This window comes from Trichosurus vulpecula, chromosome 1, assembly GCF_011100635.1.
Source record: "Trichosurus vulpecula isolate mTriVul1 chromosome 1, mTriVul1.pri, whole genome shotgun sequence".
Classification (NCBI taxonomy): domain Eukaryota; kingdom Metazoa; phylum Chordata; class Mammalia; order Diprotodontia; family Phalangeridae; genus Trichosurus; species Trichosurus vulpecula.
Genome location: NC_050573.1, coordinates 294556116 through 294572566, shown reverse-complemented (window position 1 = coordinate 294572566; position 16451 = coordinate 294556116). Strand labels below are relative to the sequence as shown.

Genomic DNA, 16451 nt, shown 5'->3' with positions numbered 1-16451 from the left:
TTAAATCCAATTCACTTGCATGTCATGGCATTATCTCCCTGATGTCATGGTCCTCTTTGAGAATGAAGGACAAACAACAACTAGGTAAATATAAAGCTTAGAGAAAGAAAATCTCCTTAAAATTGGGAGCAAGGGGTTGCAATTGGGGTTGTGAGTTGATTAGTCTCATTTCTTTTGGAAACTTTAACATTACTAAATGTGACGTCTTAGTAAATCTAAACTAGCCTGAAAAACGCCTACAAGAGGTGGTGTATCATAATAGAAAGATCACATGACAAGACAGTTTAAAGAGATTGTTTTCAAGAATCAATTCTGATTTGGCCAAAAATTTGCATAATGTTACCCACATTTGCCAACATTGATTTAGTTTTACAAGTAAAAGTTTGTTTCTTTTCCTTAAATCTCTCAATGGTAGATATACCAACAAGTCTAAACTTCTTGTAATTTCTGTTACTATTTTACAAATCAAGGAAAATGAAAGAATATTAATCCATCCAAAACAGTTATTTGATTTTTAAAAAACCACTCTATGTTTTTAAGTCTCCTAAATGTTTTAGAGAAAAAGTTGCATCAACTGATGCAAGTATACCTCAAGTTCTAAGTGCTATATCAACCAATGAACCCAGGCATTTGTTAGTGATATTTTTTTCTTAACCAAATCCTTTCCAGTTCCCTATACTTTTACTAGTCATGTGAATCTTGTGAACTGATTTTAGTGCTTATTAAAGGTTTGTGCAGGATCTTTAAAGCTTTTCCTCCCTAGGGACTCAGGATACTTACTCATACCCTGCGGGAAAGGGTTTCAGAAATAAACCTGAAATCAAATTAATTGTGTATGAATAACTGGCCCATAATATTTAATTAAGTGAGTTTTAAATTTTCCTCCATTTTAAAAATATTTTCACACAAATAATGAAAATAATAATTCTCAGTTAAACCATCTTCAGGATCTTGGGGAAAAAGAGTCCAGATAATTGAATTTTTAACCTTTTTTGTCCTCATTTTCTGAATAGATATATTACAAATGTCATCTTAATATTATCAGTGAAAAAAGAGTATATTATTTGAATTTTCATCAGTTCTCCTTTCTGACTTTCTTTAGTTCTACCCTGATTTCTTTTAGGCTCTGAGGATATAAAGCAGGGTTAATTTTCATGGCTATAAAAGTTGGAAACATTTTAGGGTTTTTGGAATTCATCCCTAACTATGGTTACTAATATATTCTCACATGTTTTATACTGACTTATCTTGTTGTTTGAAATATTTATATCATTAGTAATGTTATAATTGCAAAGGACAGATTCTGGAATAATAGATAGGGAAACCAGCCTTAGAGTCATGAAGATATGTATCAAGGCCTGTCCCTGAGACATACTGGCTGTATGACTACATGTAAAAAAGTTTACCTCTCAGCATTTCTAAACAACTCTCAAAGACTCTAAATTATAGAAAAAGAGTTTCTGGTTTGCATGAGTGAGAGAAGATTTTACTCTGACAGTTCCCCATACCAATAAAATCTCAGGTCTAAGGTTAAAAAAAAGAAAACAGCAAAAGTAAGTCTCTTCTTACACATATTCTGATAGAAAAGCAGTTTTAATAATGAGTTCATTCAACTGAGGTGATATCACAAGGCACTAAAAATGGGGGGGGGGCAGAATTGCCCAAGTATGTTATATTTGTTTGATGTAGATATGGTCTAAATTGCACTAAAATTTTTTCAGTTTGGTCTTTTGGTTTTTATTTCTTCGGTCACCATATACTAACACTTTCTCCTTATGTACAAAATGAAATGAAGATTTGCAACCATACAAATGTTATCACTTTAAGTTGCCAAGCCTTATAATGCTGGCCCAGAAGTATACTCTGTCCAGAATTACCTGTAGTGGTAGTTAGTCTACATTAAAATTATTGCCTGAACATCTTATATGCCTTTCCCTCATTCCATGGTGTATATACTTGCACATAATCAAACATCATTGACTGATCCCTCAATGCTAGTGGGGAAAAATAATTTGAGAGGAAGGTTAGGAGACAGTGCTAGCACTCGAGAATCTAGACAATCTGAAGGTCAAACAGCAAATGCAAATGACATGTAATTATAAGTAGGAAAAAATGCCATATATACCAAACAGTTATACAGAGATATTTAAAAGTACTGCAGTACAGAAAAAAATAAAAGAATGATAACAGACCTTGAATGACTAGAGTGGTCAAAGTTCTAGAGTGTTCAGTCAACAAAGGGAGAAGAAGTAGAAATGAGAAATCAATTTTTTTGAAGAAAAAATGAATATTTTTTGAAAAATTGATATAGAAAGAATTGCTAGAACTTGGTAATAGGAATGGATGTGAAGTAAAAGTGAAGGAGGTATTCTTATATTAAATAGTACATAATTGTATGATATATGTCCTGTGACATTCTTCTGTTATACATATAGTATTTCATATATATATATACATATATATATGAGAATCTCTTTTTCACTTTTAATTAACATCCATTATATAATATATGCAGTAAACTAATGCCAATATATAAGACTGAAAGTTATTCCCCAATGGGTAAGTGGTCAAAGGATATGAACAGTTTTCAAAAAAAGTACAAACTACAACTGTAAGATAAACTCCTTCAAATCATTAATGATGAAAGAAATGTGAGTCAAAACAACTCTGATGATGAAGTAACATACCCATAAAACTGGCAAAGATGACAGAAAATGGGAACAGTCAATGTTGGAGGAGTTGTAGAAAGGTAGGATCACTAACATACAGGATGCCCCTAAAATCTGGACATGTAGGCAAAAATGCATATTTTGAAATATTTGGAATATTAACAGACCTTAGGCCTCTTGACTTCTTTTTCTGGGGTATGCTAAAGGAGAAAGGGTACTCAATGAAAATCACAGAAGCAGCACACTTGATTGAATGCATAAAGAGTGAATGTGCTAAAATTGATGGCAATGTGGAGTTATTGCATTGAGTACATATGAATCTTGCAAAGTGCATCAACCTTTGCATCATAAATGATGGAAATCATATTGAAGATGTTATCTGTTAATATTCCAATTAAATAAAATGTTGTTGAAAATTTCATTCATTTCATTTCTTGAAAATATGCAATTTTGCTTATGTGTCCAGACTTTAGGAACACCCTTTAGTGTTACTGGAGCTATGACTTTGTCCAACCATTCTGGAAAGCAATTTTGAACTATGCTAAAATAAAAAGTGACTAAAATGTGCATACTCTATGACGCATAAATACCATGGATAGGCATTTACCTCCCTCCCAAGGAGGTCAATATTTAAAAAAGAAGAAAGAAAGATGATATAATACTAAAATCTTCATATGAACACATTTTGTGGTATCAAAGAATCAGATACAAAGTAGATGCCCATCAATTAGGGAATGAATGGTTAAACAAATTGTGGTATGTGAATGTAATGGACTATTACTCCTCTGTAAGAAATAATGAATATAATGAATAAAGAAAAGCATGAAAAAAATCTGAACTGATATAAAGTGATGTAATCAGAACCAGGAAAACAATATGTACAATGACAATAACAATTTAAATAGGACAACAACAAACAAAATTGAATGTTGTAGAAATCTATATAATCCATATGCCCATATATTGGTATGTATTGATACACATATCTGTCTCAGACATGTTATTTGGTGAGAACTTCAGTATGAGACATTGTAAAGATAATAAGATCTGGAGTCAAAGGACATAGATTTAAATCTTGGTTTTGCTACTTATTAGCTGTATGACTTCGGGCAAGTTATATATCATCCCTGAGCCTTGGTTTCCTCATCTGCAAAGTGAGGAGGTTGGACTACATAGCATCTGAAGCTATTTCCATCTCTAAATCTAGGCTTGTGTGATTCTGTGAAACACATACAGCTAATCCTTTTCTTCTAAATTGAACTAATTGTTTTCAGTGTCAGAATTTCAGGCTGTAGCAAACATACCCTCCTTTTAGAGCCAACTTGATCTGGTGACTGTTTAGCTCCCAAAGAAGGTAGGAGTGAAGGCAGATAATTGAGGACGAAGAAAAAAAAATGGTGTGGTTCTGCAAGAATAATGTCTGGAATAAAAGTATCCAGAATGAGATAAAGGTAAAGATTTATGTTTAGGACAATCCCCAAAAAAGGCTCAATTAGCCTTTAGGAGCTAAAAGTCTATTTAGAATAAAAGAAAGATTGAAAAAGGGGACTGAGACTGTGACTACTCTAGGTGAATAAAATAGGGATCATGGATGATGAAGTGAAAGTGAAACTACTTTACTCCTATTTTGTTTCTGATTTCTCTACCAAGAGTCATTTGCAGAGAAATATGGAACAAAAGTATTTAACGAGGAACTGAGATTCAAGATGCATGAGATGATGAGAGCATCTACCCACTGCATTTTGAATTTAAGCCACTAAGTCCAGAAAAACTGCATCTCAGAGAAATGAAAGAATTTTAAATGTGAGTGATTTTTGAAAAATTTTCAAGAATAGTTTTTTTAATAAGGCTTCAGATTAGCAAATGATATCTCTGTTTTCAAAAAGGCAAAGAAAAAATTAAGGGACGGTGAACTTCAATTCCTTATAAAAGATGTGCATTGAAAAAAACAAGATGTGCATGGTTTGTGAGAACTTTGAAGGAGGAGCAGTATCACCATAAGCCAACATGGGCTCACCAAAATCAGATCCTACTGGATTAATCTCATTTTGTTGTTGTTGTTTTAATAGAAGTTTTGGCCTAGTTTATCAGAAGAATTATTTAGACATCTGTATTGACACACCCACAAATGTAGATGTATGCATATAAATGTATAAAGATAGATATAGGCATATCTATCTTTATATATGTTTTATTCACATGAAATACTTGTTGCTCTTGGATTAAATATGTGGACTGCAGAAAAAAAAAACATTTGACAGTCTTTTACATGTATGTACCTAGAGGCAAAATGAAATCATGTGGTGTGGATTGTAGTACAATGAGGCAGACTGAGAAGAAGTTGCATTACTGGGCCCAAACAATATGCATTAATTTTAAAGTAAGACTCTTGTAGAATGCCAAAGGACTTTTCCCTTTGTCCTTGCTCTTGTTTTATTCAATGATTATTTGCTTTTTTGTTTCTTAATTAGATGAAAGTATAGCTGAAATGCATACAAAATGTTCTGGGAAGATAGCTAACACAATGGATCACAGAATAAGGATCCAAAATGTTTTTGACAGACTAGAATAGTAGAAATTCAAAAGAGACAAGTGTAAAATCATACACCCACATTTACATACATATACATATATACACATGTAATATACATATCTATATGCTTACGTATATACACACGTGTATATACATAAATGGATAAAATTAAAGTTATAGATGGAATATATATCAAATATGTGGATGACACAAAACTAGGAAGATAACTAACATATTATTTGCATCACAGAATGATTCACTCACAAAATGTTTTTGACAAACTTGAATGGTAGGACATGAAAGTATACAAATGTATTTGTACAGATAATTCACTAACAGATTCTCTTTTCATTACATAGGCTGCTTTCATGGTCCAAGTCAAGTAAAGTCGGTGAGCACTTCTTTCGTGCCAGGTACTGTGCTATGTGGTGTGGATACTACTCCACTCTCAAGGAGCCCACAGTCTTTTGGGATGTTTTGGAAAACTATTCTTTCTTTTAGACTATTTCGTAAATTAGATCGTATATAAAAAGTCACTTAATACATATAAACGATAAGTTGCTGTTATAAAAACTTTAGTGTAACTTCCAAAGTATCTCATATTTATGTGTTGCCAGCCTCTGGCAATATTTTAAAGATGGCAAAATTTATTTTTGGTTCTTTCAACTTCTGCTTTCTTTGTCTTTTCCCATTCCTTTTATCTCTTCCTCAGGTACCCGATGCTGCCAAATTCTGCACTGTTACCAAAGGAAAAAATCTTAGTAACTCATCCACAGGAAAATATTGGGTACATAAGGTATTACTGCTTCCTGGAGTTTCTGCATTTCAAGGATGCAGAGAAAGAGATAATGGTGATGATAATCATTAATACAGAAGAATGAATCATTTAAAAAATATAGGATTTCAATCATCAAAGGAGATGTTTTCAATGAGGATGTTTACAAATACACCTGAAATCACATAACTAATTAGCTATGAATGCCATACTTCATCTATGTGGAAAGCAGATCCTGTTCAGATAAAGCACAATTCAATCTTTTGGGTCAATACATCTTTTAATAATTACAGGCTAAGCCAACTTTTTAAGGTGAAAAACTTGTACCTAAATTGGGGTTAACTTACACATTGGTGAAACCAACAACCGAGTCTTCCTACCCTGGGTTCCAATGTGCCTCTACTTTTACCCACGTTTGAGGAGCTATAAAGGTCCCCTTAACCTTTATTTCCCATGAAGTAAGCCACCAAGGAGCATATTATAAGATAGAAGGTTATTTATCTCCAGATTCTGCTTGGGAAGATAGTATGAAAGAAGAACAGCTGGGAAGCAATCTGGGCAGTATACTACAGAGGAATTTACTTGGGTTAGATTGAGGGGTAAAGAAAGGGTGGTGAGGAATTAAGATGTTTTTTTCCTTTATCTCTTTACATTCCCACTATTCTTTCACCTTCTTTTTATACCTTTTCCCTTTCTGGCTGTCATCCCCACCCTGCATATGGCTAAGGCTTTTAAGCTGACAAAGGTCTGGAGTGGTTTGCCATTTCCTTCTCCAGCTACTTTTACAGAGGAGGAAACAGATGCAAACAGGGTTGAGTGACCTGCCCTAAGTGACCACACAGCTAGTAAGTGTTTGAAGCCAGATTTGAACTCAGGAAGATGAGTTTTCCTGTTTCCAGGCTCAGCACTCTATCCACTGCACCACATAGCTACCCAAGATGGCCTATAGATGTCTTTTTTTGGTCATATATGCCAAGAAAACCCCAAAATGGGGTCATGAAAAGTCAGACATGACTTAAACAACTCAACAACAGTAACAAAATGTTGTCACACCCCCTTCTAACTGCCAGTAATAGTCCTAAGCTCTTAATTACAATAATAGAAGAGATATAGAAAGTCTGTCCCTAGAGAACTCATAAAAATACTCTCCAAGTATCATTCATGAAGGTGACCCCTATTGCCCTTCATTAATGGCTATAAGTTAATGCACAGCTTACAGAATAAGGGAATTTCAGAGTTGGGATTACCTTCGGTAGCCATCCAATCTATAACCAACAAAAAAAGTCTTCACTATAGCACAGCTAGCTTTTGTCTGAAGATCTCTAAGTGAGGCCTCTAACTCTTCTACCTCCTGAGGCAGCCCTCATGTAATGGCTAAAGTTGCTCCCTGCTATGTAGGTACAAATCTATACTACTTCCCTAGAATTCTCCTTTCCCACCTGACCTGCCCCCCCCCCCACAACGTCCTAGTTTTGTATATGAGGTCATAAAATGGTGATTATTCTACTATCTTTAATTAGGGGCTGATCATTCACTTTGCTTCATAAAACCTCTTTACTCCTACTTTGTCCTGAATTACACTGATGATTCCCACAATATAAGTCTTCTGAATCACTGCTTTACTCTGTCTTATGCTTGAGTGTGGGTTCAGCCTGAAAGAAAACTTGATGTGAAGCATGTACAGTACAGCCCAGAGAAACCAGCTGTTATGGAAGCAGGTTCGTGGTCGCTCTACACATACCAGCTCCTCCTCACTCCACTCTGGGCCAAGACCCTTTCATCAGTGTTGGGCCTGGTTAACATATGACTGAATTGCATCACTGCACAGCATCACAGCGCTCATTTGTAATGTCGAGTAGTGAGTGATTCATCCCCTCCCCCTGACTAAAAGTGGAGTAACAAACCAGACAACTGAGATAATTATTTTTGGCAGCATATTTGCCTCAGTTCCCCAAATGTCATCTTTAGGAAGGTGTGTAGACAAAGTGGTTTACAAATTCTGGTTGCAAATTCACTATCTTTCATGTTACATTTCCTAAACAAAGACATAAAGTGATCTATAGTACAGGGTAGGCAGGCAGGGGTGTGTGTGTGTGTGCGTCACAATCAAGAAGCATTTATTAAGCACTTACTATGTATCAGGCAGCTAGATGGTTTCGTGGATAGAGCGTTGGGCCTAGAATCAAGAAGACCTGAATTCAAATCCAGCCTCAGACTCTTACTAGCTGTGTGACCCTGGGCAAGTCACTTAACCTCTGTTTGCCTTATCCACTGGAGAAGGAAATGGCGGACTGTTCCAGTGCCATTTGCCAAGAAAACCCATGGACAGTATTGGCATGCTGTTGTCCATGGGGTCATGAAGAGTTAGACATGAATGGACAACTGAACAATAACAACAGACCCGGCATTGTGCTAAGCTTTGGCAATGCAAAATATGGCAAAAACACAATTCCAACCCTCAAGGAGCTCACATAATGGGGGAGACAACACATATACATCTGCACATGTAAGATAAATAAATTCAAAGGAGATTAAGGGTGACTTTAGAGAGGATGGCACTAGAAGCTAAGGGGACCTGGAAAACATTACTGTAGAAGGTGACCCTTGAGCTAAGTATGAAAAGAAAAGTAGGGACATTAAGAGTCAGAGGCTGGGGGCAGGGCAAGAGCATTGCAGGCATGAGGGAAAACCAGTGTAAAGACACAGACAGAGGATGGAATGTCATGTATAAGTAACAGCAAATGGGCCAGTAGAGCTGCACTATGCAGTGTGTAGAGGGGAGCAATGTGTTGAAGAATGTAGAAATAGGAAGACACCAAATAGAGGAGCTTGCATGGAATCCCAGAGGCAATAGGGAGCCACTGGAGTTCATTGAGTAACATGGTCAGAACTACACTTTAGGAGAATCATGTCGGTAACTGTGTGGAGGACTGATTAGAGTAGGGAGAAAACTAAGGCAGAGAGACCAATTTGAAGCCCCTTAGCCCAGGTGATGAAAGCCTGACATAGGGTGGTGGTTATGGGAGTGGAGAAAACAGGAAGTAGGCAAGAAATGCTGTAGAAAGGGAAATGACAAGATCTGGCAGCTAAAAAGGAACATGCCAAGCTGCTTCCTTTGATTTTTTGTTTGTTTGTTAGGAATATTGGGAGAAAAAGGTAAAGAGCATTGCTCTTTTCCCATAATAATCTATAAATTAGAAATTGATGTTGATCGATATGTATTTTATTAAAGAAATTAACTCCAAGGAGGGGGTAGATTTAGTAAACCTATGTCAGTCACATTTTACTGTGTGATTACATTAATCACACATTCTAACTGAAGACATGGAGGATGAGGAGGAAAAGAAGAGATCTTGAGACATTTGAGGAGGGCAGGTCTGGGACAGATACTATAGTGATAGAAGAAAATCTTTTCAAATATCAGAAAATAGTAAGGGAACACTGGATGCCTTGGGAGAAAGATGAAAGAGTGCCCACAGGACATGGAAAGGGTAATACTCCAATAACCAACTTCACCTAGCTTTACAATTTGACATGAAGCTAAATCCATTATTTTGACACACACACACACACACACACACACACACACACACACATAATTTTATTGCCACTGTGGACTGGGTAGAAAAGTATAAACTATTCCTAGTATAAACTTTAATCTTCATATATGTGTTTATGTGTAAAAACTCATACATATATGTGTAAAGACACACTTCTATACTTCTAAAAACAAAGTGCTTTGTTGTCCTCTGCCAACAAAACTACTCTTCCCAAACTTCTTAACGTGCCTGTTTCTACATAGGTCACCACTCTCCTTGTAGTCAACTGACTTCACAACCTAGTAGTTATTATTGATTATTCATTCTCCCTCATGGACTAATTTAATCAGTTCTGTCCTGTAGATTCTACCTACACAACAACATCTCTCATATTTACCCATTCTTACTCCACTCACATAGTCACCACCCTTTTTAGGTCCCCATCATCTCTAACTTGTGCTTTTGCAAAACCTTTCTAATTAGTATTTCTCCCTTAATTATTTCCGCTGCTTTGATTCATCTTTCACACAGTTACCAAATGGTAGATTTAATGCATAAGACTAATCATTTCACTTCCTTACTCCAGAATTTCCAATGGCTTTGTCTCTAAATGCAAACTTCATTGTTTAACTTTAAAAGTCTCTTCCAATCTGGCTTTAGTCTACCTTTCCAGCCATATTCACCTTCCTGCGCTTATATACTTCAGCCAAATTGGCCTAATTGCTATTCCTTGTAGCAAAGTCTTTCTTTCATTTCCAAGTCTCAGCACATACAGTCTCTCATGACAGGTGTGGTCTTCTTCCTGTTCTCTTACGTATTAGGATGACCAGCTTCCTTCAAGGCTGAACTCAAGTGCTATCTCCTATAAAAGTCCTTTCAGGATTTGCCTCACTAGTAGTGGGCCCCCCTTCCCCAATTACTTTGTATGTTTTGTATTTGCTTATGTAGGCTACCTAGGCTATTTCCTCCTGGTGTAATATAAGCTACTTGAGGTCAAGGATTGCTTTTATCTCAAGTGCCTAACACAGTGCCTCATATATGGTAGGTGCCTAATAAATGTGTGTTGGATAAATGAAAATTATAAGTAGCATCCCTAACATATAACACAATATACTTCCTGCCATTTAAAAAAAGTATCTATACTGAATTAGCTGTTTTATTCTATAAGGGTATGTTATAGCAAATGTTTCATTTTAAAAACCAGAAGTAGGTAAAAGGATCAGAGCTGGCCAATTATATTATGATTTTTTAAAAACCCAGTAATTTAGCTACTAGCTAAAAATCTACTTGATCCATATACTTGTATGTATTAGGCCTACACATATTGTCCCATGATACAAAATATTTTTCAACTTTCTTCCCATCTTTGGATATTCTAATATAATAAATAATTTGAATTACAATTTCTTTCTTTTTTAAAAAATCCAGAAGCTGGAATTAAATTTCACACTACATTTCAACCTTGAAATGAACATAAGTCTGAAACTAATAAAAATGGCAATAATTTCCATAGTTAGGTTAATGTTTAGCAGCAGAGAATAAGTTTTGTTTATCTTTGAAAACAGCTTTCTTCATCTAAACAAATGACTGCAATAAGATTAAGTGAAACATGTTTTTGCTTTCGTAGATGCACAGACATATTCCAATTTCCTTCTGCACAATGATTTTTATGCAAATATGCGCCACACAATCTCTTGACCTCTTTTACCATCATACTGGGACAATGACAGTTCAATAATTGGAGTGGCACGTATCTCGTATATTTGATTTTGAATTACAAAGTTAGACATAAGCCTATTGAAATGAAAATACTTGTGACCCCCTGTTAATTCCAAACTGATAAGGTTATCATTGTTTCATATTAGAAGAAGCAAATAAGGTGGTTGGAGCTAATTGTTCCACTTTGATTTCCTTTCTCACATTCTTTCTCTAACACACCTCCTCTCATTCTCTCTTGGTCCTCAATTTCTAGTTCTTAACCCTAGTTCTTTCATCCATAACATGGATAATGAGAAAACCCCAAAAATGTTCCTTGGGGGAATGTTTCACTATAAAGTTACCTAAGGATTAAATCCCACTTGGGCTTCTTTGCTCATGACAGAGACAATCTATGCATTCACTATTCCCAGTTGATTTAAAATACAAATATGCAAACAGCATTATGGAATCCAGACAGACTAGTCTGCTTCGCTTCTCACAAATGGAAAAAAAGGGGGCGGGGAATGTAAGAGGGAACTGTACTGTAATTAAGCTTTTGATTTTGAAGAAGGAAATCTGTGGACAACTCACTTTAAAAAAAAACTAGTATAGGTTCAGCTGAAGAGCAGGTGCTGCATGGTATTTGCATTTCCTGCATAGAGAGGAAGACCCACCAGCTGACCATGAAAATTCTTGACCCCAACCGACAGAAGGCTGGACTCTAAATCCAACCTGTGAAATATTGCAAGAACCTCCTTTGTTCTTTTAGTTTAACTATCTAGAATTGTGCATTTGTTTCTATTCTTTTTTTATTGGGCTCTTTGGAAAAGTTGGTGATGATTTGTGATATATAGAACACAATTGCTGTTATAAAAAGAGATTTATTTTGTGCGAAAACATTTTTACTTATTGATTTATTCATTAATCAAATATTTGGATGCTGGATACATGAAGGTCACTCTACTAGGGACTGTAGGGAAAACAACAATGGGAAAATTAACAGACATGATATTAATATGATTTTCTTTGCCATTGAACAAATATAACCAAGTTTAGAAAACTGTTAAGTTGAAAACGCTCGTGCATTAAAGGCTTAAGAAATTCCTAAATATAAAATAAATTTGCCAATGAAACAGACTCTGTTTCCATACTTGGTACTTATCAATTTTATTTTAAATGTGTTCATGAAAAAGTTGAAATTGAAATTAAGGTGACATGATTCGACTTTGTTTCATACTAGCTTTACCAGAGGAAAGCTCACCTAGGTTGTATTGTCTTTTTAAATTAGAAAAAAAAATAATGCTTTGTACTTCAGAAAAGTTCTACCATAAAATGAAAGCATTTTTTTTCTTAAGGAGGGTTTTGACCAAAATTGATTTTCCTTTTTAAAAATATAAATAAGTAAATTCAAAGTAAAATATTATTGCCAAAACCTGAATACAGCTATGCTTGTTTTTTTTTTCTGTCATCGTTAGCAACAGACATAAAGGTATTCTGTTTTTGAGCCCATATGGAAAGATCATCAACACTTTCTGCCTCTGGGTCCTTTGCCAAAATACCATGTCCCACATGCCTTTTACCTTAAACATAAAAGAAAAGGTGTTTTTCTGGTCAAATAAAGAAATAATTTTTACTAGCATGCGTCTAATGTTTAAGCTGCCTAAATCCTGCCAAAGACATTAAAACACCATCTGTAAAACAGATTTTCATTAAATTGATCATTTTAAAGTTAAGCAGCTAGGCAGATGATGCTTTAGGACTAACCTTTAACCTTTAACCTCCTTAAACTAGAATTAGGTCACACACTTCTTTTAGGTAATACCACTTTAGTTGGAGAACAGGAGAAGTGATCTATTCAAATTGAACTGACGAATTATAGCCTTTATAGTGTTCTAAATCAGTATGTTGTCAATAAGAGAAAAAGTAAGAGAAGTTTATTCATAGCTCAGTATTTGCCTTTGGTAAATACTAATTCTCATTTTTTCATTAGAATTTAACTAATTAACTAATTTGGTATGCGGATACCATTATGAACTCAGCACCTGAACTCTAATGTAATTATAGATCATCAAATCAGAAACTACTTTAAGTCTAATTTTAATGTTTTCTCCATATTTTCTCTTACAAATTTTTGCTTTTCTTGTTACTGTCCAGGTTTTCTCAATTAAAATTAATATTAGCAATCAATTACATTTTTGGGCACAGGGCAACTAAGCTTGTTTCTATTGTCCTTGATTTGTTTGACAATGACTTCATGTCTGGCTGCCACACAGAACTGCTATCATTAAAAAAGAGAACAAATTACAGTGGAAAATGGCATCTTTAAAATGGCGTAGGTAGGTAGAGATGTATGTATGTATGCATATAGGGACAGATGGACAGTTATATTGATACATACAGCATCATCACTAACACTGAAGCTTTCTAAACCTGGAAAACTCCAACTTTTCTTCCTGTTAAATGGAAATGTACTTGGTTGCTATGGAACATACCCTCCCCTTTTACTAATAGTTATTAAATACTTCTTGCTGGTTACTGTAAAAGATTATGGCTTAATTTTCTAATATCAGATTCTAACAATCTTAACATAAGGGCTTTTCCTCCCCTAAAAAGCCACAACTAAAGCTGTGTTCACTGGAAGGAAGACTGCTCCCTCCCCCCTCCTACCTAAAGTCACCCCACTAGCATTACCATGCTAGGAGATGTACTTGAATGATACAGTAATAGGAAAGTTAGACAATTTTTTTTAAAAAATCATAACAAAATGAATAATATAGGAGGGGCAAGACTATCTTTTCTTTTTACTTTGCAATATTGTGGGAAAAAAAATTGCTGAAAAGTAGTGAGTTATTTTTCCACCTACAAGCTCTGATTTCCCTAATAGCTCTTTCAATAATGCTTACAATCATCCTCTTTAGCCCTTCCTGAGTTGGTAAACATTCAAAGACAATAGCAAGCTGTACCTGCAATGAAATTTATGAAGGCAACTGCCACAAAGAATGGTCAATGACTGTAAGCAACTATTCACTCCTCTCTAAAATGAGGAGGTTGGACTAGCCTGATCTCTGAGGTTCCTTTCAACTTTGACATGCTATATTATTCTATCCAAGTGAGAGATCTTCAAAAAATTTTAAGAAAAAAGAAAACATCACCATTTTGTCATTCTTCATGCTTCCATATGATATTAATAAAATGGAAAATTTTACACATTTCCATCTTATATGCCAAGCATGTTAACTTAATTGTTAGAGGAGCTAGCTGCTTGAGTGTAAACACAGTTCATGAATATTCTATATGACTCCCAGGGCCTAGAGCTATTATTTATACAAAATTAATATTTTTCTTCTCCTAGGTATTCTGAAAGTTTTAATACCTTGAACTAGCAATAGAAAGACATTTACAATCAAACTTTCCTCAACTAACCAAAATCATTGAAGCGTAATACAATTCCTCCTCTGTATTTTGTTTTTAATATCATAAGCTTAGAAAATTTCCATCTTATGCTGAGGCCTTCTTCCCTCAAGTAATATAAGCCAAGTATAGCACTTTCATTCCTGATCTGTAAAGCACCAATATCCAAAGAAAGACAAAACAAATTCAGACACTGGGTCCATACTATCATGCATAGTATTTCTACCAATATAATAAAACTTCAAACTGAGAAACAAACAAACAAAAACTGGCCTTATAAATAGAACTAAACCAACAAAATTAAAATTGTTTGTAGCCAAGGTAGAAATCCACAGTTTGTCCCCTCTCATGTTCATTTTAAAAATATGATTCAAAAAAGCATAGGTACTGTAATCAGTAGTTGACTCCTGATAGTTTAGTTATCACTGATTTCTAGTATAAATCAATAGATAACACTTGCAAAATGGATTTTGTAATCATATTTAGAGCTTGTTACAATGACTAATGGTTTGCAATATTTCCTGAATTTTAATATCCTCTAGACAAAAGAAGTTTTTAATAAGTTACAAAGTTATTCATCATGGAAATGGATGTGTTACATTTGTATATGAACCAAGACAATCAAGCCAATCCAGTAAACACACTGCAGAGAATAAATTACCCAGTAATTAGGGTTTGGAAAAAGTCATGACAAGTTGTGTAATAAATGGTGTTCATCACTTGCACATATTCATCACATCTGCATAGTCTTTTCCAGTAAAGACAAAAATATATTTGCCATAAATCTGAACATATTTATTGACACCACACCCTTTAATGTCTGCAAAAAAAAAAGCATGACTGGCTTGGGACAGAGGCATGTGAAATCATGACAATGTTTACTTTTGAACACTTTCTAATAATGCTCTGTGAGAGTATGTTTACTCTGTGTTACTGTGAACACAGAGGAGAACAGTCATGTTTTGATAGATTATGTTTGTCAACAGGCTCATATGCCAAAAGATGATGTCTTTCCAGACTCAGAACACGAATCTTCCCTTCCACTCCCCACCCCCACCTTGCTCTGTCAATAAATATCTAGCTAACAAAGTTGCTATTTAAAAAAAAAAAGAAAGAAAGAAACCATACAAACTCTATCATCTATGAAACTATATGGAAAAGTCATCTTATCTTGGGAAGCTAAGGATCCAATTGGTACTAAAGAAACACACGTAACTGGACATAAAATAGTTCTCTTGAACAAATTCTTCGAGTTCCATGTACCATGACTAAGAAGTATGATTTTAGTACTGTTAACCAGAAAACATGTTACTCCATCCTTTAATTTGTCCTTTCCTTGAAGGTTTGTGCTGCAAGCTTTGAAACAGTTAATTTCTTTCTCTACTTTGTGCCAACTGAAATGGATGTCACTGCTTACCTTGTATAGTTTCAGGGCTGCCTCGTGCCTGTGATTGGTAGTATGTAAGCGCAATTTATCCACACTGTTGGTGTAGTAGTCACAGGCGTTACATTTTAGGTGAACTGGGTTGCCAATGGCGATACACTTCAGCCTCCACTCATTCGTTTTGCCCCCTTCTTTAATGTGAGCCACCAGTTGATATTTCTGCATATGTTTGTCAGTCTTGCAGTGAAGCTGAAAGTTGGCTTTGAGCTGAGTGTTGTAGTTACAGAGCTTGCACTGGTAGATGTCTCCAATTACAGCCCTCCACTCCTCTTCAGGGAGAGAGCGTTCACTGCTCACATGTACACTTAGGGCCTCCAGGCTGTCAGAGGTGAATTTGTTGCAAACAGCACACTGGAATAGCTTCAGCGCTGGGTCACTGATA

The 16451-nt window shown here is 35.2% G+C and overlaps 1 protein-coding gene across 1 annotated transcript in view; it reads right to left on the bottom strand.

Annotated features, from left to right (window-relative positions):
* Nucleotides 1-16451, bottom strand: part of ZFHX4 (zinc finger homeobox 4) — a 228444-nt gene that overhangs the window by 184949 nt on the left and 27044 nt on the right. Inside the window, exon 3 of the mRNA XM_036744205.1 lies at nucleotides 16043-16451. This exon is cut by the window's right edge and continues 94 nt beyond it. Within this exon, the coding sequence (XP_036600100.1) occupies nucleotides 16043-16451 (409 nt within the window). The remainder of the gene's footprint in view (nucleotides 1-16042) is intronic.